We start from the raw sequence: 26,660 nt of genomic DNA, 5'->3' as shown, positions 1-26,660 counted from the left end.
GCTGATAATATGGACTCATTAGAAACAAGAGGTGGCTTTAATATTACGGCTAATCAAAATATATAAGATATTTGAAGTTTTCCTTTTACAATTACTTGTAGCCTGTCAGATAAATAGTAATCCGTTTATTTACCACACACACACACACACATATGCAAACATACCTTCTTGGTTTCCTGAGGGCTGCTGTTGATGGTGTATACTCCGTTCTTCCTGACGCCTGACTCGTACAGATCAGCACAGTCCCGGAATTTCTTCTCTTCATCAGCTTGCTTCGTGCTGTTGGGCACCACTGTGGACACAGGAAAATCTGTCCAGTTACTCCCACATTCAGCACAAGAGTAAATCTCTGATCTCAAAACAACTCAATTTGATTTGGATTCTAAGGAAAACAATTCAAAACACTTCATCACAATTGGATTAGATTATCACCACTGGTGCATTTCAACATGACAAAAGCATTTAAAATACACAATTGGGACTGGCGAGAAAACACATATCAGGAAATTTACTAAAACTATCATAAGCAAACACTTGCATTTCTGTCCAATTAGAATTAATTCTAACATCTCAGAGTCAATGCAGTTCAACTGCAATCCAATGCCACGTTTGTATACTGCATATGTTTAGTGAATGGGAACCGTTCACACAAGCAAACATTGATGAACCTGGAAATACCACTGCTGCCCAGGGACGCAAAAGATGGTTTTGCTGAGGGAGCTGCAGCATTTAAAACTGTAGATAAGTAAAGATGTGTAGATAAAGTATAGATAAAGTATGTGTGGTTGTTTAAGATGGAATGGAGCTTGGTTAAGAAGATATATATATATATATATATATATATATATATATATACTGATTTTTATATATACTGTAGCTGTTGGGTGTTTTCTTACATGTGAATGAGAAATGAGGGAGGTGGATATTGCTTGAAGGCAATGAGGAGGTTGATGGTGTTTGAAAGCAAGGCAATGCACACCTCTCTCTCTGTGACTTACCAAGATGTGGCTTTGGAACAAGGGCTGAATGTAGGGGGTGGGACACTTTCGACTGACACCCTGTTTCCTGCAAAGTCACGCATTCCAGCTTTAAATGACAGTTGACAATGATAAGGCTAGTTGGACAGAATATGGTTGTATAGCCTCCAATGCTGTAATCTCAATATGAGTCAATATGAGCTTTCACTACTAAGCCTTCCATTTCACTAGCTTCAGCTCTTTTGTCTATTTTCAGACATGAAGAACCTCAAGGAACTGGTTTGTAACTCACTCATTCACTCTCTCTACTAAGAACTGAGAATTCACTCTCTCTGCTCTTTGGGGACCATGCAAGAACACAGCTTGTGCATGGCTCCAATCCATCACATATCCATGCAGTCACATCCAAACCTGTGGAATATTCCACAAAGCTTATTCACCTGCAAACATGTGCATTTGGACTGAAACCCACACAGGCACAGGAAGAACACACCACACTCTGCACAGACAGTGACCTGAGGATGGACTTCAGTAGCCAGTTGCACAAGCTGAGTGTACGTACGATCATAAGTTGGAGTGTAAAATCCTTCCTAAACTGTACGTTGTGAGTAGCTAGGTTAAAACTACTAAAACACAGAATTCCTATTGCACAACCAGGCCCCCAAGATTTGCCTTCTAAAGCCTGCCACTGGAAGTGAGCAGCAGAGCTATGAGAAGACCATTTGAGAGTAGTTCACCATTTACTTCCATTCATTTCAGGATGTCTTTGAACGAATAATAAAGGTATTTCCGAGCTGTTTCAGGTAACAACACCGCCCAAGTTTGTTTCTACAGAGAATGGACTTTCTGTTATTTGAGCCACAAGCTTAACAATCTCTTCAAAAGTTTATAAATTAATGTATTTCAACAACAACGCTAAAGATGATGTGATAAAGCTTTGACTCAAAACACTGCGCTGTGATGTTTGAAGAAGCTCAGTATAATACAGAAGCAGGAGATTTGCCCAGCGCTGCTCCAAACAGTTTGGAAACTTGTGTCAGTATATTCTCTTGATCAAATAAAAGTGTATATTTATTTTAAACGTTTCATGAATAAATAAAACTCAATATATGATAGACATCTGCTGCTATTCATTTTATAAATTATTGTACTCATGCATGGAATTATTTCCCATAATCTTTAATTGACTTGTATTCATGATTTCTTTTGTGACGTTCAAACATTCACACCCATCTGATTCTTCACTGAACACCTGTTTCTCACTTTCCGTGCTGCCTCTTCTTCATTTAAGGTCGTATTATTTTTAATACAAAGGAGACAGTAAAGCTGTGTGGGGCCATTTTGTTCTGTTGGCGCTTGGAAAGTTTTAGATGTTTAAACTGTGATTCTTGTACACAACATACGGTGCTTTATCCCTCTCGCCCCTCGCTGCCGTATGCTTAGCTGAACGTACGTGTGCTTTTATGTCCTTTACACCTTTATTTGCTACACAAAACATGGGAATTTCTTTTTTAATACATCCGAGAACTTACATTTACGTTTCGGCATAGCTGCTCGAGATGAGGGTGGGTACATGAGCTTTGCCTGACGTAAACAAGGACTACTGACGTGCAGACTGACCAATTAAATGTTTACAGAGAAGGTTCTCGACCAGTAACGGTAGCTCTACAGTCACACCGTCCAATCCGATTTTAGGCTACTGCACCACGCCCCCTTCTCACTCAAGCGAACCAATCGGAGTAGGGGAGGGCGGGTCTAGTTTGTGAAACGCTTCTTGAAATTCTATGTAAGCTCAGGGGTCGGCAACCTTTACCACTCAAAGAGCCATTTGGACCCGTTTCACACAGTAAAGAAAACACTGGGAGCCACAAAAACCTTTTGAAATTTTACATGAAATAACACTGCATATAATAGGGTTTTTGCCTTTGTGCTATGTATAAACAAACTATACTGTGTTACATTTATGAAATTAATGAACGACTGCAGAAAAATGAAATAACATTTCTTCATGCAACAAAACATTTTTAACTCAGAAAAAAAGACATTGGGTTGACGGTTAAGTAAAATAGTCAATGTCTATTTGAGTCCTTGTAGAAATGGGAAAAAAAAACACCAAACTTAAATTATCCACAGGCAGCAAACAAAAATGCTGTCCTCTCTCTGCGTGCCGTCATCCTTTTACTGGCGCCGTGCAGTCAGCTGCCAAAAAGTTCAAGAAATCGCACACTGGTGGGTGTCGCACATTGGAAGTTGTGACGTGTATTAAGAGAGACAATATATTTTAAATATTAAAATATTTTAGAAGTTACAAGATCGCCAGAACCTTCATAGAATTACATTTTGAAAATGAACGAACTAAAATAAAATACATTTTAATTAAATACACATTAATTACTTTCAAAAGCTGAGCCAACATCTTTTTAAGTCTAAAAAAGAGGACATGTCCAGGTAAAAGAGGACGTCTGGTCACCCTATGCAACTGGACCCCAGGGCCCTAGCGCTATGCTACGTGGTTGCCACACAACAAGAAGTCCCAACGCGATGCCAGATTTAGTGTTATTTTTCTTTTCACTTCAAATATCAAAACAATACGCACCTTGACTTGACCTATCTCTTTCAATGCGTGACAACATTACATTTAAAACATTTGGCAGATGCTCATTCTTTTATATAAGGGCTGAATATTTGATTATGTTATATATCAGAGGTTGGCTGGATGTTCTACAAAATCCATACAAATGTAAGGAGGGTGTTTCTGCTGATGGAAGGCTTCTGGAGCCAGAGCAGAGAATGTTTCAGCAGTGACATCTAGCAGGGATTAAATATATAGAGTTGTGGTTGGCAGGGAGTGTGTGAGGATGGACGGGAAGGGATGGAATGTGTATAAAAGCTAATGCCACTGTTTCTGTCTCAAGGCAGACGTTCACAAATCAATCGCACTCACAGACTGTGAAAAAACAGCGCCTCATGAGAAAACACTCTCCTGCAGACATTCTGCAGACAACATACCCCAATTACAGAGCTAGAGTTCCTCACATAAAACATTAATTCCAGCCTTAAGCTTTCCCCTTTCCTCTTAAAAAGCTGGCCCTAAGGGTATCACTAAAACCATAAAAAATTCTCTGTTGAAAAATACATAGTAGAATTTTTATATAACTATGTAAACATTACAAATTAATAAAGCTATATAGATTCCCAAAGTGTGTATAGATGCACAGTTCAGTCTGTACAGATGAGATAAAACATAAAGGAAGAACTCTCACTGTAAAATTCAAACAATCAAGAAAACATAACATTAGTTTTGCAAAAGAAATAATTAATTAAAAATAAATAAAAACTAATAAAGTAATTTCCACCGGTCACACAGTGACTGTTCATACCGCATAAGCTTTTTCCCTTCTTCATATTACAATTTAGAAACAGGCTGTCATGATTACTCAGGTTGCCTTTGTCTTATATTACCAAAGGTGGGTAGAGTAGCCAAAAATTGTAATCAGAGTATTGTTTCTATGACTCAAGTAAAAGTAAAAATCACCCAATTTATTACTGTAAAAATTACTTAATTAGGGTAAAAAGTACTAAGTGAAAAAACTACTCAAGTACCGAGTAACTGCTGAGTAACCTCTTTGTTTAATAATCAGGCCATGAAAAAATACACCTGTATGCACAAAAATATAAAACAGAAATAAATAAATTCTGACCGGAGAATATCTCTTAAACAACTAAAACAATAATAAATAAAATCTTTATAAAGTAACATAAATTTAATTCAGTGACAATAACTTATTTTATGTAGAGTTAGGGGTGCTGTGTCTCTTTGGGTTGTTCTGAAATGCACACCGTTGTATAAATATGTATATATGAGGCAGATAAAATAGAGAATGTTGTTAAATATTTAGTTGAGCTTTAAGGTAAGACAATGAAGAGCAAGAGATTGCAGAAGTATGTATACTAGGTCAGGAAACATGACAATGAAATATCTGCCCCTAGCAGTGACCAGTCTGAATACTAGGACACAATCAGTATTGTGCTGGGACCTGGGTGACAAAAAGAGGCAACAGCATTTGCTGAGACGAATATACAGCTTTTAAAAGTTACACAGACAAAACAACAGCTAAGAAAACAGCTAAAATCTAAGGACATAGTCTGAAACAAGGTAGGCAGACTATATTATTAACCACTCAGAGGACAAGGACAGCACTGAACCATGACTGGAGACTACACAGACACAGAGCTTAAATAACAATAGCTAAATGTATGCGCCTGTGAGTTGCAGTCACATGACAGACTAACATGCCCTCAGGTGCATGGCTGAGAGAGATAATAATAATAATACAAACCGGATTCCAAAAAAGTTGGAACACTAAACAAATTGTGAATAAAAACTGAATGCAATGATGTGGAGGTGCCAACATCTAATATTTTATTCAGAATAGAACACAAATCACAGATCAACAGTTTAAACTGAGAGAATGTATCATTTTAAGGGAAAAATATGTTGTTTCAAAATTTCATGGCGTCAACAAATCCCAAAAAAGTTGGGGCAAGGCCATTTTTTACCACTGTGTGGCATCCCCCCTTCTTCTTACAACACTCAGACGTCTGGGGACAGAGGAGACCAGTTTCTCAAGTTTAGAAATAGGAATGCTCTCCCATTCATGTCTAATACAGGTCTCTAACTATTCAATTGTCTTGGGCCTTCTTTGTCGCACCTTCCTCTTTATGATGCGCCAAATGTTCTCTATAGGTGAACGATCTGGACTGCAGGCTGGCCATTTCAGTACCCGGATCCTTCTTCTACGTAGTCATGATGTTGTGATTGCTGCAGAATGTGGTCTGGCATTATCTTGCTAAAAAAAAATGCAGGGTCTTCCCTGAAAGAGATGACGTCTAGATGGGAGCATATGTTGTTCTAGAACCTGAACATAGTTCTCTGCATTAATGATGCCTTTCCAGACATGCAAGCTGCCCATGCCACAAGCACTCATGCAACCCCATACCATTAGTGATGCAGGCTTCTGAACGGAGCATTGATAACAACTTGGGTTATCCTTGTCCTCTCTGGTCCAGATGACATTGCGTCCCAGAGTTCCATAAAGAACTTCAAATCGTGACACATCTGACCACAGTCTTCCATTTTGCCACACTCCATTTTAAAAGACCCCTGGCCCAGTGCAAACGTCTGAGCTTGTGGAGCTTGCTTAGAAATGGTTTCCTCTTTCCTCACTGTAGAGTTTCAGCTGGCAACGGCGGATTGCACAGTGGATTGTGTTCACTGACAATGCTTTCTGGAAGTATTCCTGAGCCCATTCTGTTATTTCCTTGACAGTGGCATTACTTTTTGAGGTGCAGTGACATGAGGTGCGGCCTTGACCCTTACGCACAGCAATTGTTCCAGAGTCTCTGAATCTTTTGATGATGTTATGCACGGTTGATAACTTAAAAGTCTTTGCTATTTTACGCTGGGTAACACCATTCTGGTATTGCTGCACTATCTATCTGTGCAACAATGGTGGAATTAGTGATCCTCTTACCATCTTGGCTTCAGAGAGACACTGACACTTTGAGAAGTTCTTTTTATACCCAATCATGTTGTCAATTGACATAATTAGTGTTAATTAGTGTTCCAGCTGTTCGTTATATGCTCAATTTCCTTTTTCCAGCCACTTTTTCCTACTTGTCCCAACTTTTTTAGGGATTTGTTGACACTGTGAAATTTTTAATCAACATATTTTTCCTTTAAAATGTTACATTTACTCAGATTAAACTTTTGATCTGTCATCTATGTTCTATTACGAATAAAATATTGACATTTGCCATCTCCACATCATTGCATTCAGTTTTTATTCACAATTTGTTTAGTGTCCCAACTTTTTTGGAGTCCGGATTGTAATAATAATAATAATAATAATAATAATAATAATAATAATAGCTAATACATACATAATAAACAACAACAACAACAACAACAACAATAATAATAATAATAATAATAATAATTATTATTATTATTAGTAGTAGTAGTAGTAGTAGTATGTATTTATTTATATAGTGCATCAGAGAGCTTAACAAACATCAGACAAATGAGAAGAGAGGTATCATGTATTAAATAAACATACAAACTAAACTAATTTTGATAAATATAGCAAATGAAAGAGAAATAGTAAAAGAGAATAAAGTAAACAATAAAGAAAACAGAAGACAAAACATGGGCATCTATAAAACAAGAAGAGACAAAAATCAGGCCAATTTTTGAAGCACTACTGAAGATGTAATAGGGATTTGAGAGTGATGTGACATTAGAGATTACAAACTTTATGCCAATGAGTAGAGCTTCAGTTTTAAAAATCCAACTCAACCTCTGTCCCATGTCATCCTGCACTATTGCATTTTACGTCAGTGCTGTTTATATTTGAGAGGAAGCACTGCCTGAAAAGAATGGAGAGTCTCTGAGAGTCTTCAGGACGGAGCTCTGGCTCGATGTTATCGGTCAGATCTCTTAGTCAGTGAGTGACACGTTTCCAGTGTGAAAGGCCTTTAATCAGGGTGCTGATCTCTCGCTCTCTGTGAGGAAGCGTACCGTTCAGATGGGCCTTTCAGAGCTGGCAGCTGCCTCCTTCTCCATCTGCACATAATTACCCCTTGCCAGTATTTTGAAACCAAGCAAGGGTCTGCGGACAAAATACTACAAGCTATAAATTTCAAGTTCCTGTTATAACAAGTGGTTTATATTTACGCGTCGGGGTCCCGCTTATGTCGCTGAGAATTCCTTCCAATCCCTTCCCTCCTTCCCTCCCCTCAGAAGAGTGGAGGCTTAGCTTTCACACCATTGTTTTGGCTTGTTGGGCCAGTTCAGGGAGAAGAGATGCCGCTAAGCTGGACGTGTCGGGGGTCTTTAGGCCTGGCTTTGATCCCTGGTGTGAGGCACAGAGCCAGGGTCCAGAAGAGCTCTTCGTTAGGGGCCGTTATGCCTCTCTGTCTCCAGAAGGATCGAGTGTCAGTGACAAGGATCCCCCGCAGTGACAGGTTCACGGAGTGGAACACTGCGCTGTGGAGTCTAACACAACAAGAAGCCAGAGCTGTCTAACAGCAATTTACCACCACACACGAGTTCAGGAGATGTCCACCAGAAATTTACCACCACACACGAGTTCAGGAGATGTCCACCAGAAATTTACCACCACACACGAGTTCAGGAGATGTCCAACAGAAATTTACCACCACACACGAGTTCAGGAGATCTCCACCAGAAATTTACCACCACACACGAGTTCAGGAGATGTCCAACAGTTGCCTTGCCATGAGCATGCTGGCCAGTGTTCAGCCTCACTCACACTCACCTCACAACTTATGTAGGTGTAGCCATTCCCAAGCTGCCTTCTGAGGTAACTCCAATGCTATTGCTATTTCATGACTTTTGGCAGGTCAGCGTATATTTGGTAGTCATTTATATCGCAACATATTTCATCACATATCCAATGTTTCTGCTGAAATGATGCGTATTTATAGGGTTTTGTTATGACTAAGGCCAAAGATACTGGATAATGCTCCATCAGAGCAGAGAACACAGTTCCACTGCTCCACAACCCAAAACGTCGGTACTGTAACATCCTGCTGTGCTTTGGTCTGATTCTCCACTGTCCATGTTTTGATGGCTTTTGTTCTCTTCCCTAGACCTGCCCCTTTATCAAAACCACAGTGTGTTCACTCTGTAGCTCCAAACTCACATTATTATACCCAGGGGTTCCAAAGCACTCTGTTTCTCTTGAGCTGTGACTTGTATTGCTGTTTGTTACCTGGCTGTGGTGATCTGTGTCTCTGCCTTGTCCACTAATGTGTTAAGTAGATGTTTTGTAAATAAGATCTTTGTGTTTTGAGTTCTGAATTTGAGTTTTGGATTTTTTTTGTTTCTTTTGTTCCATCTGTGTTATGCTATGAACTTTGCCTGTAAATACTGTTCGCACTTGCACTCTGCCTCCATGCTTATTTTGTTATAGACGCCTGGCATTGGTCATGGTGACCCAAAGCTAATGTGAATCTGATACAAAGCATCCTATTTCATTTCATGCTTCTCTGTGGAGATTATAAGCAGTGTATGCACACTGGAGTGTTTCAGTCTAGACCAAGTTTTATACAAGATATATGTAGAATATGATTCCTTTAAGCTTCGATTAATTAATATCATTTGGGACCTTGATCCAAGTTTTTTAATGCCATGGAGAGTTTAAAAGAATATATTCACAAACACGCGGTGACATATAACCATTTTGATGTTAAACAACTGACAAAAGCTGTAAAAAAATAGTGTTTATGAAATGATATGATGGCATCATGACAGGGATTCCCATCAATAAGCACAGTGCCCTAACAGAAACTATTTAACAGCTTGTGTCCTGGCCCAGAGAAGTTTTTCACACACCATTATCTATTTACATACGAATTCTTACTGATTCAGTAGGGACTTCTGTTCAGGAGGGAGTTTATGTGAAAAGCACAAACAGGAGAATCCATTTGTATAAATCATGACTTCAGACAAACAAACTCTCCAAAACTCCAACCCTCGCTCAACCCAAATAAGCGTAAATAAGAATTAAAGTGCCCAAAGAAAACCATCTGCTGAAAAAAGGCCAAGCAAGGACAGAGGTCAGTGCTGGCCACTGGTGCCAGATACTCACTTGGCTTATAATTTAGAACTTGTATTAATATCTTTTAACTGATGGAAACATACCCATAACTAAACTGACTAAGATCAAAGGATAGAGTGGAATTGTTTAGTGGATCTAGCCAATGAAACAGCCAACTACAACATCACGTAAGGCCAAAACATGCCATCCTAATAATGGAGTGTGCCCCACATGATCCATTTCAAACATATTAGTTTGGAATTGCATTCAAGTGCCACAGCCAGATATAGTATATTCCTAGAGAGCCAAACCTAGCGACTAAAAATCATATTTCTCAGAGCTGAGACAATGCATTGGAGGCTGTAAAGTTGATTGATGCTATTCATTAAGTGGAATAACACAATATAAATGAGAAAATCATATTTAGCAACCAGGGATTTGTTAAGGCTGCTCAGAAACTAGGCTCAATTACTATTAAAAGCATGATTAGGCTTACTGATTTGTAATGTGTTTATAAGTGATAATTATGTTACAAAGATGAGCTCACCACACTCTGAAAACAATAAAGACCAGAGTCCCATAGAGAGCCTGGGGGAAAAGAATGTTAATCCGTACAAATGTGACTTAAAAAATAAATAAATAAAATGCCTGTGTATCATGGCAGGCATGCTATAAATGACATGCATACTCTAATTATTCAAACTCAGATTTATCCTTATCTGCTTACAATAACATACATAGGTTATTTCACCCAAGAAACTCGAAGCATTTTTCAGGTTCGGCTCTCAAAACAACAGCTAATTCATTAATTCATGTAGATCCCAGATGACGGGGTTTTATACCCCACAGCTCTAATGACATTGCTGGAAAATGCTTCTCTGTGCTCCCTGAGAAACGAGCTTTAGCGCTGGTTTTGAAATGCAGTTTAAAAAAATAAAGGCCCATTCTGAGTCATGTGGGTCCAACAGGCGACCTCCGAACCTTCCTTTTAACCTCCCAAGCTCACACTGTCCTCACACTGTCCCGTTGGGCTCATTAAGGTTTGACTAATTCAGCCAGAGGTGAAGAAAGTGACCTCTATATTTGAGCCGATGTTCCGTACAGCTATGTGAGAGTGAAATAATAACTCCAGTGTAGCTACAGTACAGCTAATTTTGCATATTCACTAAACATTATATATATTTTTTTAGATGCATAACATCCATTGTGTTTATGAATGTGTTTACAGGATGACGCAATATCAAAGTGTTCGATTTTTCATGTGTCTGTTATAAAAACCACAGGATAAGCTCAACGTACATAGAACCACTTCAGTTCAGTATGTTGTTAAACACTGAGTGTGGTAAAATTAATCAGCCCTGAAGATTTCTGTGTGCTCCTGGGTTTTCTGTCACTGTGCAAAAGAAGAAAGATGGTGAATAAATTTTGTGAGAATGTGCACAACATCAGAAATGTATTCAGGTCACAAAGAGCTTATTATTGGTTTGTTTCATAAGAAACATACATTTGTGTGTAACATGACTGTAATAAGAGAAGTGTAGATTAAAAGTACAAAATATTGCCATTTCACCATTCTGAGATATAACCATTTATTTATTTATTTATTTACTTATTTATTTTTGTAAAAGTTATGATCATTATATATTGGTGTATATTGTATATTATATATAATGTTTTGTTTTATAATGCGTTAAAAGCAGCAAAATTCCTTATTTAATTTATCCTTGTATACAATGAGTTATTCTCATTTAAAACCTCAACACAACAAGAACCAAGGGCATACACATTTCATATTTACTTTTTACTAAGCAGTTCCTATACTGCTTCAGCTGCAGTCCAAGCCACTGACATGTGTTACATTTTCTTCAGAGAATGCAGAAGTCTGGATAAAAGAGTCATTTGGGTGTCAGCAGAGTGTCCTAACGGCAGAAAGAGCAACAGGAAGTGGGCTGTCTTGTGGTGGCCTCTCAGCAGGAAGTGGGGATTGTACTCAGACGGCCGTTTCCCTACGTTTGGGACGACAGTCCCAGCTCAGACATCCAGAAGAAATCTGCTGTGACGGTGGGGCAGTGAGCAGTCAGGGGTCAGACAAGGGAAACCAGGCTAATGACCTGTTGGTAGCATAAAGCCACCGCTCCAAGGAGCAGGGATCATATTCACCAGCCCCCATCACTGCAGCGGGGAAAGATTATAGTCCTGTAACTCAAACAAGATGCTGTCTGACACCTCAGCCACACAGTAAAACACAGCAGTGTGCTGAAGCGTGATAAGCTCCATCCACTACTACACAACATGGACTCACTGAAGCATATCAGGACACGAGACGCCCACCAGGATGAGGCTTTTATCAGTGGCACACAGTGCCACAATGAGTTATGTTCCACCAAACTGTCCTTAATGTAATACTTTCAACCTTTCAATGTCATCTCTGTGACTGATCCATGACAAACAAGTCAATAGAAATCCAATACGACATAAACATTTTCTTCCACCTACACACTTAAAAATAATGGTTCTACAAGGGTTCTTTATTAAATGAAATGTATCTATATAGAACCCTGAACATCTGAAGAGTTCTATACACTCACAAAAAAGACATGGTAGAGGTTCAATGTTGGTCACTAAAGGTACAGTATAAATATACATTTAAAGGTACAGCAGTTGTGTTAAAGTTCAGTTGTTCTCTCTAAAGGTTATTACAGTCTCTTCTCCAGTAGGTGAGGTGAATGTTTGTAAGATTTCATTATATAACTGTATAAAATAATAATAAAAAATAAAGTCCTAGAGATAAAATTGGATGTATGAAATCAACACAATTATAAAATTTTAAATTATTACTGTATAAAGTACAATCATGTTTCCTAATTAAATCACATCTGAGGAACACTTTCATGATGCAAAGAACCCTTTAATCATACAAAAGGTACTTAAGTATTTAGAGTTCTAATTATTTACCAAAGAACCCTTGTATAACCATAATTTTTAAGTGTGTAGGTGTATTGTAAAGTATTCAAGGTCTCCTGTTCCATCTCAGTTATGATACTGGGTTGGATAATGTGAAAAATAAACCATAAAAAAATCATGAACATAGTAACATGTACACAAAACCACCACATCTTTTCAAGCTGCCTCAGATGCAACATCACTGTACAGGTGAACACACTTGCAAGAGAACATTATCCTTCAGTTACCAGTTGCATGGGAGACCAAAGCCCAGTGTACAGCAGTGTTTGGGGATTTTTGGGTTCTTATTTATCTGTCTATTATTCGGTTAAATAGATGTTCTGGAGCAGAAATCACCACTCTGGAATTTGTGGACCTTCTTATTCACTTCTGTGAGCTTTCTGAGTTATCCTCACCTGTGTAATATATTTGGTCCATATGTGTATATAAATAACAGTGAGCATGCATATTTGCAGTACATCTCTCCATTGTAAGTACAAGGCACTGTACGCCTGGTCACTGACATCTGATGTGAAGAGCATTCATATTAAATGTATAGCTTGTAACTTAATTTTCAAACAACCTTTTTTAAATGACCATCTCTGGCACAGAGTTACATAACAGTGTATAGAGCAACTTTGGTATATGAGTGGTATTACTGGTGAATATATTACACAGGGATAAATAAAGTAGTTGTGTATTGTATAAGTACGCTCTCCTGATCAGTATACAGGCAATCAGCAGGTAGGTGTGGCAGTTTTCATATTTAATCCATAGAACCAAGGCTATTAATTTGTAGTTAATTACACACACAAACTTATGCTGCATCAACAGCATCTACTCTTCTGTGAAGTATTTACACTAGATGTTGGAACATTCCTGTGAGGATTTGGTTGGTGTAGTGTAGTGTAGCGTGTCACATTGTTGCTTTCCCCTCATTAGACTAGGGTTCAGTTCCATGTTCAGGTAAGCACACTAAACAAAAAAGAGACTATGTGCTAGACATGTTTGAGGGCATTTTGCACATTAACCTTAGTGAAGTCAAGTACTGATGACTGATAATTAGCTCTAGATCACAAAAGCCACTCCAACCCATTCCAAAAGCACCAGATGGTACTCCATCATTCCAGAGAACACACTTTCGGAGAGCTGTACACCCCCCATCTCCAAACCTGGCATTGCCCAAGGTAACATTACACATGTTGTATTTTACCTCCGTCTTTGGAGCACAGGCTGAGGAGGTTGTGCACCGTGTCCATCAGATCCTGCTGCTGTCTCTGCAGGGCCGTGCTGTTGCCCGTGGCTTTGGCCAGCTGACTCTCCAGCTCTCGGATCACGCTGCTCTGGCTGGTCACCAGATTCTGCAGACTGCTCTTCTCCTCCTTCAGCACATTCAGCTCTTCTCTGTGCCTCACTTCCATCTCCTGCATCTTCAGTTCCAGAAGCCTGGGAGCAAGCAGAGACAGATTGAAATGATCTAGTTGGTACCGGGTATCAACTCCCTGCCCAGGTAAGTACACTATTTACACTAAGTACATTAAATCCATGAGAGTCCTTTGTATTATAACAGTACAATTGGCTCTGGATAAGATCATCCATACACCATAAAAGAGCTAATCCTAACACCACTCTAAACTCAAAAACAATCATGGTCTCTGAAAAGCTTCTAGAAATTCAGAAGCCACATCCAAAAAATATATATATATAAATATATAAATAAATGTATCAACTTGTGAAGTATTTGACCAAAACCATGCAGTTTCTCTCTCTCTCTCACACACACACACACACACACAGGCATGCATCAGGACAAGCATGGGGAATGTATTTGAGTAGGGGGCAAACATGTTTCCTCCGTGACCAACCCACGTCTTCTTTTCTATCTACTTCTAACACAAAGCCACTGAACAGCTTAAGGTGCTAAATGAAAAAGCAAACTGCCCAGATCTGTTACATCAGCTGCCCCTGCTAGGAAAGAGATGGGGGTTCATCCTACCCTCCCATAAACTTAAACCAACTGTGGTGTCCAGGACTCCTCAGACATCTGAGGGATGATAACACCAATACTAAGACTGCTGCCCACCTCAGGTCTCCTGGGGGTGACATAAGTTTAAACTGGTCTGTAATTAATATTGAGAGATAGTAGTAATTCAGTAATTAGTAGTTTAGTAATTAGTAGTTTAGTAATCAGTAATTCAGCAACTCTAATGTTATTACAACACTGTGATGGATGGGCACCCTGTCAAGCATGTGCTCCTGCCTTGTGCTCAGACAATGAATGAATAATCTAACTACAACAATTTATACTGTAATGACTTTGACTGCTGAAGTTGGCCTCCCCAAGGTTTACGAAAGAGAACCATGTTATACAAAATTGTGGTTTTTGAAGCGGCAAACATCTCAGCACAGAACAGAGAAAAAGAAACAAAGAAAAAACAGACTGTTGGTTGTTTAGGAGCTGATTTCCATATTATGGGTCAGAGAGCAGTCATATTTCAGTTTTTCATGACACTGGCCCCATACAAATGCCTTAAATTACTGGGGATAAATAAGAGCTGAAATCATTTCAGTCACATAGCACACTCTCCGAGACAGAACAGATGAGGAGAAGATCAGGGCAGCGTTAGGACAAAGTTAAATGTGGCTCCTCATTCACCAGTTTCGTATTAGAATGAATCATTTAGCTACCACAACCCTTAAGGTGGGAAATGCTGTCAAATTCGAAGCTAATTCCAGCCTCACTTTTGTTTGCTTCTCCATTACAGCTCTACTACAAAGCACTAACACTGAGCTGGTTTGTCCATTATGTTTCTCTATGTGTTAAGAGTAACATTATGAAGTTGTATTTGCATTTGCTCGCCATCAACTCCTATCCCCCCCAAGTTAAATCCAAATGCAGACCAATTCAAATTTCTGGCAGCAACATTAATGACAAACCCTATTAGTACAGACTGAAGCTGTGAGAGTTAGTCTGATACAGTTCAACTGCCTTATTACTCACACACAACAGGGGGTAAAATTGATTTGCTATGGTTATAATCGGCTGATAAATATTGTTATAAATGGAGTCAGTATCCATGACTGATACACTGCATAAGCAAACATAATTCCTCCATTTACTTTTGGGGCTTTTTCTGCAGCCAAACAACACTGCCTTGACTTGGTTTTTTGTGCATAGGACATATAATAATCTAGATTTTATGGCCTAATCAAAAACATATTTATGTATATCATGAAAATGAAGTTCTGAATGATGACTGGTCAGTTTGATTTAAGTTGGTTCAGCATGATGAATATAATGACATCAGCAATGGAAACTGAATACAGAGCGCAGATGCTGCAGAGTAGCTTTCTTTATGATGATGATGATGAGGAAATATGAAATTTCATCTGCGTTTTTCAGCTGCAGCTAGGTAACTGAGTGGGGTGCACACAGACAACGATAGACAAGTCCCATCAGGCCAATTAACAAAATGCTGGAAAGCCATCCAAGTGATATGTATTGCAAAATCATTAAACATGCAGCAGTCCATCTAGGAAAATATATCTTCATAAAGGTTATATTTAAGGGCAGAGTAAGGGACATCTTTCATCCCTTTGGCAGGACGCATTGCATTGCTCAGTATGGGACCAAGAACCGTCTGAGAACTCAATGTGTGATCAGTTGTCGAGAATTGAAAGTTGTATTGTGTAATGGGCCATTCTGTGTTTTTTGGAAGAAAGACAAATATGTTTTTCCAAGTCTAAGCAAGCCTGATTTAGCCTGACTGTGAACACAGCTTGAGGGGAACTGTTTAAACAAGTAGATCACCAAGAAGTGCTTAAAGATCATCCCCAAACAAAACTGACTAAAGCACATTTCTTGGATATGATCTGTCTGCATTGCTAACTACACTATAGCCAAATGTATATAGGCACCAGAATGACACTAGCTTGTTAAAATAATAATAATAATAAAAATATATAGAAAATTAATAGGGAATAAGTGGTGAAATAATGGATTGAACACTCAGTGAGTTGAAATATAGAGTCTACAGCTTTGTTCCTGAGCTGTTCCTTTAGGCTATTTTCATCTGACAGTAATAGCACTAAAAGATGACCAGAGCCAATCTAACATGTCAGAGACTTCAGATATGGACTTGTAGCAAATGTGTCATTCTGCAAAATTTATAGTTACTGATGTATTCCACACGGCTCATTCTACTGCCTGTGTTTATCTATGGAGATTTCATGGCATAATTAAAAAGGATATTCATATATCTTTGGCATTTTATGGCATCTACAATTATGTAATAAATGGCAGAACACTTTTTACTGCAAATTATTGATTCAAAATATTGATCTGTTTCGTATTTTGTGATTGTGCAGCCAAAGCAAATACTGATATTACTAGCCCATGTCATATAATCCCTGCCAAACACTGTGGGCAAAAAGGTTACTTTCACTGTAAAAATGGTTTATATATTTATACATAATTTTGTGAGTTACCTTAACTTAAATTCAATTTTGTGATTTCAAATGGATATGAGTTTTTTCAGCCTTTCAACTCAAGTTTTTTAATAACTCCAATGAAGAGGAAGTGGAGGAGTGAAATGAACTTGAAAATGTGATTCATGGCTATGAGCGGGGCTTTGGTACTCTCAGGAAGACAACCCAGCATGTACTTTTTCACTTTTTTGAGCTAAACTTTTTCACTTTTTTGAGGTTTTATGTTCATTGTTGTGCAATATATATGATGCTGTTAGGTTGTTCTTTGTGTATTGGTCTTTATAGTGAGAACTGTGTTTTGTCAAAGCCCTCACCCTCAGAGTGAAACACTGCAGCTTTGGTGAGGTTCCGGTTGAGTCTCTTTGCAAACCACGCCCAAATGCTACCTATCGCTGGTTCTTATTCTCTGATGTTCTTTTCAGAGAGTTTTAGTAAAGAGTGTTAAAGGCGACTATGACGCTGGACCTTCTTCTTAACACCGATGGTCACAAATAATTAAATTTAAATACACAATGTCAGTGCTTATTTTTAAATACCTCTGTTGGAATGAGTCATGTGTATTTACAGCGTATGTAGTTAAGTTGAAACAACAAGCAGTTTAAAGTCAAAATAAAAAATAATTCAAAGCCAGACTTGACTTAAAGTCATGAGTTGAAATAAATAGTAATTCTAATTGGATTTATCTTAAATTTTTAAGACAAATTTTGAACACGCATTTTTGAGTTGAAGGTGGTGAATTTTTTTACAGTGTAGAGGTACAGTTTGCTTACCAATGTAAATCTTATTGTAATGTTCCACTGACATGTAACAGGGAGAATAGAATATTTGTTGTTGCAACTCTGTGATCAGCAATGCATGATCCACACTATGTAACATTTGGAAGAGGGAAGGATTTCAGGACAGTGCTGTAAAACTGAATCATACTCATTCATTTATTCATTCATTATCTGTAACCGCTTATCCAATTGGGGGTCACGGTGTGTCCAGAGCCTACCTGGAATCATTGGGCACAGGAACACACCCTGAAGGGAGCACCAGGTGAAAAACACTCACACATTCACTCACACACTCAAACCTATGAGTAGCCAATCCACCTACCAATGTGTGTTTTTGTACTGTGGGAAGAAACCCACGCGGACACGGGGAGAACACAGACAATCACCCTGAGCTGGACTTGAACCCACAACCTCCAGGTCCCTGGAGCTGTGTGACTGCGACTCTATCTAGTGTTCCTTTGAGGCCCCCTTCTGTGCCATAAATATGTAATTTCACAGGGGAAATGCATGCATTTATAGCTTTTTTTCAGTCCAAGCAACTTAAAGAATAATATTTAATATTTAAATTCAACATTGTAATATCATCCCTAAATTCCCAGTGTGAGCCACAAGTATTCAGAAAGTGAGGTCTAATCAAAAGAAATACTGCCTGTAACAGTAACTGACCATTCTTCAACAAAAATCACAGACTTAATAGTCGCCCAGTCTTACATTGTCTAAACCAGGGGGCTATCTGTGGTTTGTTTATCCCATAATTGAGGCTACTTTTCTAAAGTGCTGCTCAGTGTGTGGGGGTTCTTACCCGTTCTTGTCGTGCAGTTTGCTGATCTCATTAGTCTGCACTATGAGTTGTTTCTCCAGCTTGTTGGTGGATAGTGAATTCTCCAGCAGCTGAATCTCCAGCCTGGACGTCTGGTTCAAAACCTAATGCCAAGTGAAGCAGAACAGCCAGATTAAAATAGGGCATAAAGTACAGGACTCATAAACACACGGCAGGTCAGCACCTCCAGAGAGGTCATAAACAGGAGAGAAGGAGCTACTGCTGCGTTCCTTTACCATACGGTAGCACTTAAGACCAGCAGTTTCCCCAAGCAAACCTTTCATTTGACAAATCAGCAAAAACAGGCAATGCCATATTCCTGAGTGTCTCATTCCAATTCACATTAGGCGTCAAGTGTGGTGGGAACACAAACACACAAGATGCATAATGGGAGAACAGAGGCTTGAATGCTTTCCTTGGCGTTTTACTGGGGATCCTGCAGAGAAAATTAAGAGAGGACTAGCTCAGTAAGTGTAGCGTGGAATGGATCCTAAGAGGGACGTACCTGCGTCTCCACGTCGCTCAGCTTGCGGGTCTGCTCAGCCGTCTGGGAAAGAAGATTGGTGCCCATTTCCAACATGGCCGCTGTGTGATTGTGAACTGCGCTCTGCTGTAACTGGGCCATCTCAGCTTTCATGCTCTCCTTGATGTAGTTCTCGATCTGTTCCAAAGAAATTAAACAAGTCTGATCAACCAGGACCCCAAGATTTACTTGAATTCAACAAGATCTAATGTTCAAGTTTCCTAGCTCAGTGTGAGGCTAATGACAATTGAATAAAGCTTGCATTGCCCACGTCTTAAATTTAGCGCAGAAGGCACTCTTAGTCAGGTTCATTATCATATTACCATGGTAACAGTCATTTTTATAGTTCTTTATTTATATATTTTTAAAGGATTTGAAAATGCCAGCTGGCCTTTATTAAGAAAGAACACTCAGCAGAGTGAGCTTCACTCAAATCAGGGGCGTGGCCTCTAAAGTGGACCTGGAGCTTTTGGGATGGTGCTGTATGTGACTTGTAATAATTCGACTGTAAAAGTGATTGTTTTGTTCTGTTCAATAAGAAATAGCCATTTTGTATGATTTAGAATGTTTAGTAAGTGAGGAATCTATAAGCAAAATGTGTATGTGTGATGGAGTGTGTGTGGGGTTGGGGGTTTGGGGGGGTTAAAAATATTCTTATGAACAAATAGGGGGCACTGCAGCAAAAATAAATAAATGAATGAATTACTTAAATAAATCAATCATAAAAAATGGGAACCACCAGAAGAGCGACAGACAATGCAGGCAACCTCTGAGTTGATGTAACACAGCAGTTAACATTCTCCTCCAAGCGTGCTGAGCTGTTCAATGACAGCTCTTTTTGAAGCACTGATCAGCTTCACGTCTCAGTGAAAGCATGAGCTAGCCTTCAACCCCTCAGTCTTGTATTATTTTACCATTATAGTCCCAGCAATGGGTGGAAATGGAAATGGAAAATTGAAAGAAATATAACCCTTCAGAATAATATTCTTTTCCATTAACCTCTCTGCAAAGTTTACAGAAGGTTTTCCTTCTTCTGTGAAGTTACCCTTTGGGAGAATTTTTCCTGAGAGGGATGATATGCATATGTATACGTATAAAATCTACCATGAAATCCCATCATGATTTACATTCCAGTAGCTGGAAAAGCTATCCAGAAAGGACTAACCTATGTAAATATTCCTTCAAACCCTGACTGTAGAGTCTTAAAACACTTTTATCCCCAGACAAGAGAGAGTGTTTGACATCTTTAAAGAGACCAATAAAATGAAAATGGACACCACTTGAGCACAAGGACACTGAAGTAATGGACCCTATCACAACCTTGAGGAACAAAAAATAGGGAACAAGCGGCCCAAAAAAAAAAAAATCAAAAAAAACACACACCCACTCTTTAATCAATGGATTCTTCCAAGCTGCCGTCATTTCTAAGGAGCTGCTTATCTACAGTATAGAGGAATGATTCACCCTTACATTGGCCCAAACCCTCAAACCCCTTTCAAACAGCGCAGCCACACGGCCTAAAAAGCTGAAGATGTAGGTGGAAGCAGATGTCAAGTCATTTGTTAAGAGGGGGAAGAGATGGAGATGTGCAGATAGAGGAGAACTCCGGAGCTTATCTTTAAAGCCCCCTTTCATCCTAATCTTGCGGCTGGCGAGATGACAAGGCCAGAACAAGGTTTACGAATACAAAGACTACTTATGTGGATTAAACCCCCGGAGCAGCTCACACACTTACATCACCCCAGACCTAACTGACCATTTGGAATGATTCATCAGCAGGATTGTCTCTGGACTCCTCATGGAATTCAGCTGAACTCTATAGGAGGGGTTCAAAGGTGTATCACTAATTCTCCAAGCTCCAAATCTTTTTGATGTAAGCCAACTATTCTGTACCAGCATCATGACACACCCTTAAAGCTTTACTCATCTGAGTGTGATGGCAAATCACATGTCCATGTGACTCTTAGGCCAATCACTAATGACAGCACAGTTGCCCACTCTGTGTTTTCACAAAGTTCCTCTGGTTGCTTTGCTAATCCTCAAAGATTTCATTTACACACACAGACAAGCCCTATCATACACTCATCTACTGGATCCAGCAACATTTAACTACTTTTGCCATGACTTCAGAGCCCCATCTTCCATTTATGTCTGAGTCAATTGGAGCTCCCATTTATGATTTTAACCATGTCCACTTTTACTGCAAGGAAACAAACTGAGAGCAAATAGTCCAAAACTGTTTTACATTTAGTGTAACAACCCTCCTATGACCCCACTGACATTCACATTTATGTGTTTCCTCTTCACGCATTTCACAGACTTATTCATTAAAAGAGTTCACAGAAAGAGTTTGAAAAACTTGTGCAAATTAACACTAACTTACAGCACATCTGTGTTTCTTTACTATGATTTACATTTTATTTATTTATTTATTTTGCTGTATTTTGGGAAGATTATTTAAACAGGTTTTACATATTTTACAGGGTTTTTGGCATAAAACTAAGGATACAATATAAATAAGAATGACATTGAAATGAGAAAGTATCTTGAATATAAACTGTGTAAATAACAATACCATTTTAGGTAATTACATGTATATAAATAATAATTTATATGTATTTGTAATGTAACCACATATTTAAAAACATTTGTACAATACTAACAATGTGTAAAAAGTATGCTTATTATATGTATATTAACATATTAATGACCACAAAAAAATTAAACAAAATGCAACTTGAAAAAAAAAAAAAATAGGAAAGCTAAAAACCACTCAATTGGTTTTTTATGCTTTCCCACCCAACCCTTAAATTTCAGTCCAAAACTGAGTTTTAATATATCCAAACTACATTTCCCACCACATATTCTGTTTGGTTTTATACAAAATGAAATAAAACAATGAAAGTTTTTTCTTCTAAAAAAATGTTTGCCCATTTGAGCCATTTGCATACAACCTTTGAGTTATTAAAATATAAAATATAAAAATATAACATATAAAATATAAGATATTTGTAGCAGTGGGCGGCATGGTGACGCAGCAGGCTGTGAGGAGTTTGATGTGTTCTCCCTGTGTCTGCGTGGGTTTCCTCCGGGTGCTCCGGTTTCCTCCCACAGTCCAAAAACACACATTGGTAGGTTGATTGGCGACTCAAAAGTGACCGTAAGTGTGAGTGTGTGAGTGAAGGTGTGAGTGTGTGTGTTGCCCTGTGAAGGACTGGCGCCCCCTCCAGGGTGTGTTCCTGCCTTGCGCCCAATGATTCCAGGTAGGCTCTGGACCCACCGTGACCCTGAATTGAATAAGCGCTTACAGATAATGGATGGATGGATATTTGTAGCAGTAGAAAATCAACTTAAATATGACATTTTTTCTGCATATTTTGATCCTCAATTTGTCTTTATTTCTTGACTGAGTTATTCCTAACTGTGTTTAACATATTGGCAAATATAAAACATTTCTGTAACTGTGTCAATGATTTATTGAATATAAATAAAAACATAACATTAGGAATAATAATTTATTTAAAATATGTTTTAAAACAACACACATATTAACTTATTTCACGCAAGACCTGTCCCAGAACCAGAGGTTTACACACAGCGGTACAGTATATCACATAGTGCAAAATACAACTGATCCAAGCAAAAGCACCCATGCATGGGCAGTTGACAGGGTAGTGCTGATAGTTGTCTCGTAACAGGGAGCTTAACTTGGTTGAAGTTGCTGTGTGAAATAAATGACTTGGCAAAGCCAGTCCCATTAGTCTAAAGAAATGGCAGCTGACTGTTTGAGTTGGAGAAAATGGAGAAAGCAGTCACAACCACAAAGCCTGGACAGCCAGGAGGCAGCGAGAGTATCTGGCAGCCATATAGTGAGTGCTATCATGGACAAAGGTTGCTTGGGTGAAGGAGGGTCACTCAGTGATATGCACCAAATCACAGGAAACAACTTCAAAACACTGGATACCATAGGAAAGGAAATGAAAAGCTATCACCTTGCTCAAGTCCATAAGGTTGAGATTTGGGTGGTGAGATTGACTGGGGAGAGAGCAGACAATAATACAGGCAAAACACAGACAGTTCATTTCAAATCCAGCTTGTCACTGCCTTTGCCATCAGCAAAGGCCTGTCAGAAGGAATTAGAGTTGTACTGTGATATTGCATTGGCTATAGTAACAAAGTCAGCTGTGCCATTGTTTCCCGAACACTTTGAGCATGTAGCAGACATTCTCTGGCTGTGAAGCCATGTTAAAACTGATATAAGTGTCACTTTCCAATAAACTTCCAAACCTAAATGAATGTGATTGGAAAGGAGCTCTGGGTCAGAGGAGCATGAGTATTAGAACTGATTTAGCTGGAATTTAATCAGTAGTTCACTGAGGCATATGAATTCAAGTATGAAGCAATATTAGTTTCATACTGAACTGGTCCAGGCTGCTTTGAAATGTGTGCTCCATTAAACCCCATCTCTCTAAGGATGAGTTGTTTTTGTATTAAGGCCATCCATTTCTAGCAGGTAAAATATTTTGTTATGAAGGGACACATCCTACATTTGATATTTTTATGTTTTTTTCCTCCAAGGCCCACTTATGGCATCGATGTGGCTTACTGTACCAAAAAAACATCATCCTTCACTTTTACATGACTTCTCCTAATCCCTCAGAATGAAATAAACTGTTGTTGATACTGTGCCGTGGAGACTGATGCATGTAAAATACCTCTGTTTTGATTGGCAGCCCAGTATCATGCTTCATTCATAAAGCAGTCCAAAGTGAAACACTCCTTATAACTTCATGTGAACCGGGCAGAGTTAAATCGTGTGAACTGAATAGGGGTTTTCACCATTTTATAAGTGAAAAAAGTGACATTTTCCTAAGTGAAACAAATTAAACACAGTTGCTATTTATTTTGGCTTAAATATTGAAAAATATATGTAAAAGATTTTATTAATCTTTTATCATCATCAGTGATTTCATGTATAAACAAATTGAAATAGGGCATTTTCTTCTATAAGTTGTAATGCATAATTGAATATGCAGAGTTTAACATACTGAAAAAAATTTAATCTTGAAATTAAAATAACTCTTGCACAGGCCAATTAGTCAATTCATTAATAATTACTTTGGCCAGAGTTGCCCAAACTGTTGCATTGTGTTGGTGGAACTATACATCATGGAACTTGTAGTGTCTTCCATACTGTTCATTCTATAGTAAAAGTAATAGGGCTTTTATCGTAATTGCAGAGACGTACAGCAGAACTGTGCCTTCGCAGGCACGCACACACACACAAACACACACACAGTAATTCACTATGTACTGTGAGCACACACACACCTGGAACAGTGGGCAGCCATCTCTGGGGCTGAAACTGTGAAACCCTTAATTATCTGCTTCTCTCTACACAGGGGAGTCTTGGACAACGCAGTGTTAGCTTCTTTTGACCTTGAGAGTGTTCCTGTGAGCTGGTGGGCCACAGTAACTTTAGCTTAACTATCCTGAGTTGAGTCTCTCTCTGGGAATGTGTCTGAGTCACTGAAGGAAAGTACCAAGGAGAAGCAAGATTAGACAAACACATACATCACGTAAAATACAACTGAGGAAGCTGTAAAAGCTCCAGAGTGGGTGTCCCATCGTCCCCCGCTTCAACCACAAACAAGACCCCTCTTCCAGAGACAATAGACACGGTGGAGCAAGAGAAACAACATCAGCTCCTAGTTTTCATTATCACTGCTCACCAAGCAGCTCAGAGCCGTGTTTACTGTGGCGGACATACAAGAGTGATTCAGTTTAATAGTGTGGAAAAAAACTTGATCGTGTGAATTAAACTGCAGCCCTTAAGGCGCATTCGAAAACCTGCAGTCGGCCTCACACCAGGGCAGAACACCACCATTACGTGAAGAAACACAGTATGTGTATTTTATATACATTTCTAATACTTTTGCATAGTGCGCATTTTGAAAACAAATTACAGGTGACGTATAATGGATATTTAATGGACACCCTTATATTTTCTAATAAAATGTGCTAATAATAATAATAATAATAATAATAGTAATAATTAGGGTGACCATATATCCTCTTTGCCCTAAACATGTCCTTTTTTGGGGGCTTTTTTGGTCTTTCCCTGTCGCATTTCTTGCCTTTATCCCTAAATCTTTCTTTGAAGTGTGCACTTGAATCATGTTGTTGACAGTTAAGCAAAAGGGCTGAAGTGTTCATGGGTTCAGGGAGTAGAGAGCAGAACTGAGACCTTCACACACCTTTGTGCACCTTCATGTTTATATGTTTATATGACACGATGCCTTAAATATAATTCACAGTGATTTTCAGCCAAACTCTGCTCAACATTAGTGTTTTACTAGAGCCTTGAACAGAAATGTTTTAGAAATCATTGCGGCAATTTACCATAATCTGTTCTTCATGTGTGGAGGCATTTCTGTGACCCATGAGCCTTTCGTTTTCTGCTCTATATATTACAAACCTGAAAGTCATCTCCTCTGTCCCTGTAACAAATAGATGGGCACATCTGACCATTACTGACTTTCTAAAGAATTTATATGCACAACTTTTTGTTTAACATTACAAACAAACAGATGAAATATCTGGATTTTTAAATACAGGACACCACAGTATGAGGCTGTGAATTATGTTACATACAGAACTGTTTTTTTAGGCATGACCTGATACATATGAACTGTAAGTATGTCTACAAAATGTCTGGTTTTCAGTGAGGCCTTGTTCCTTTATAAATTCTATATTAATTCTTGTTGATAAAGTGTGGCACTTGCTTTTGGCAATCTTTAAAAAGGGCCCCGTTCAGCTGTAATCGCTTCTGTCATCAGAGAGTTTTCTGTTGTAAATGAGTCACTTCAATATTATTTCAACACAGTGACACAATTTTGTAGCTTGGTCTGAACAAAAATAACAGACTTTCCATGATCCATCAATCAAATTTTCCACCCAGTGCAGGTGTTAATCTAAGCCTTGCTGCCATCTCGCCCCAAGTGCCTTCTTTTTTGAAACCCAAAATATGATCACATTATAATATGTCGTTAATATTTTGTGTGTGTCTTAGATTAATATAAAGCCAGTGAGCTGGTATTTTCAAACTATATATATATATATATATATATATATATATATATGTATCATACATATTTTGTGTCTGAGAAGCTTACATACAAAACAATAACCTGTTGCTTGTTCACAGTATTGTAAGCCTGACTGAAGATTCAGACTCGTTGCTCAAACTACATCTTCATAAGTCTTTAATCATTCAGCCCTCTGGGTTTTTTATTTGGATCGCTGCACTGTAAAAGCGCTCGTGTTGAAAGCTGCAGCCGTGTTTCGGAATATTGTGTTTCCTGAAGGAGTTTCTCTCAGTGAAGAATGAGCTTGGAGTTTCTGCTTGTTGTGGAAACTGGTAACATGTTCAACAGAACATCACACCCTTGTTAAATTCACACTCCATCCACTCCATGCACAATGTCATTTAGTTTTTTTTTTTTTTTC

At 38.6% G+C, this 26,660-nt stretch overlaps 1 protein-coding gene across 1 annotated transcript in view; it reads right to left on the bottom strand.

Moving 5' to 3' along the window:
* The window catches only part of angpt1 (angiopoietin 1), an 85,865-nt gene that overhangs the window by 33,393 nt on the left and 25,812 nt on the right, over nucleotides 1-26,660 (bottom strand). The window contains exons 2-5 of the mRNA XM_066674445.1: nucleotides 19,134-19,289; nucleotides 18,611-18,732; nucleotides 13,758-13,990; nucleotides 165-292 (exon numbers count right to left, since the gene is read on the bottom strand). Coding sequence (XP_066530542.1) covers nucleotides 165-292; nucleotides 13,758-13,990; nucleotides 18,611-18,732; nucleotides 19,134-19,289 — 639 coding nt within the window. The remainder of the gene's footprint in view (nucleotides 1-164; nucleotides 293-13,757; nucleotides 13,991-18,610; nucleotides 18,733-19,133; nucleotides 19,290-26,660) is intronic.

The sequence above is a fragment of the Hoplias malabaricus genome, chromosome 6 (genome assembly GCF_029633855.1).
Source record: "Hoplias malabaricus isolate fHopMal1 chromosome 6, fHopMal1.hap1, whole genome shotgun sequence".
Lineage (NCBI taxonomy): Eukaryota > Metazoa > Chordata > Actinopteri > Characiformes > Erythrinidae > Hoplias > Hoplias malabaricus.
This window is presented reverse-complemented; position numbering and strand designations above follow the sequence as displayed.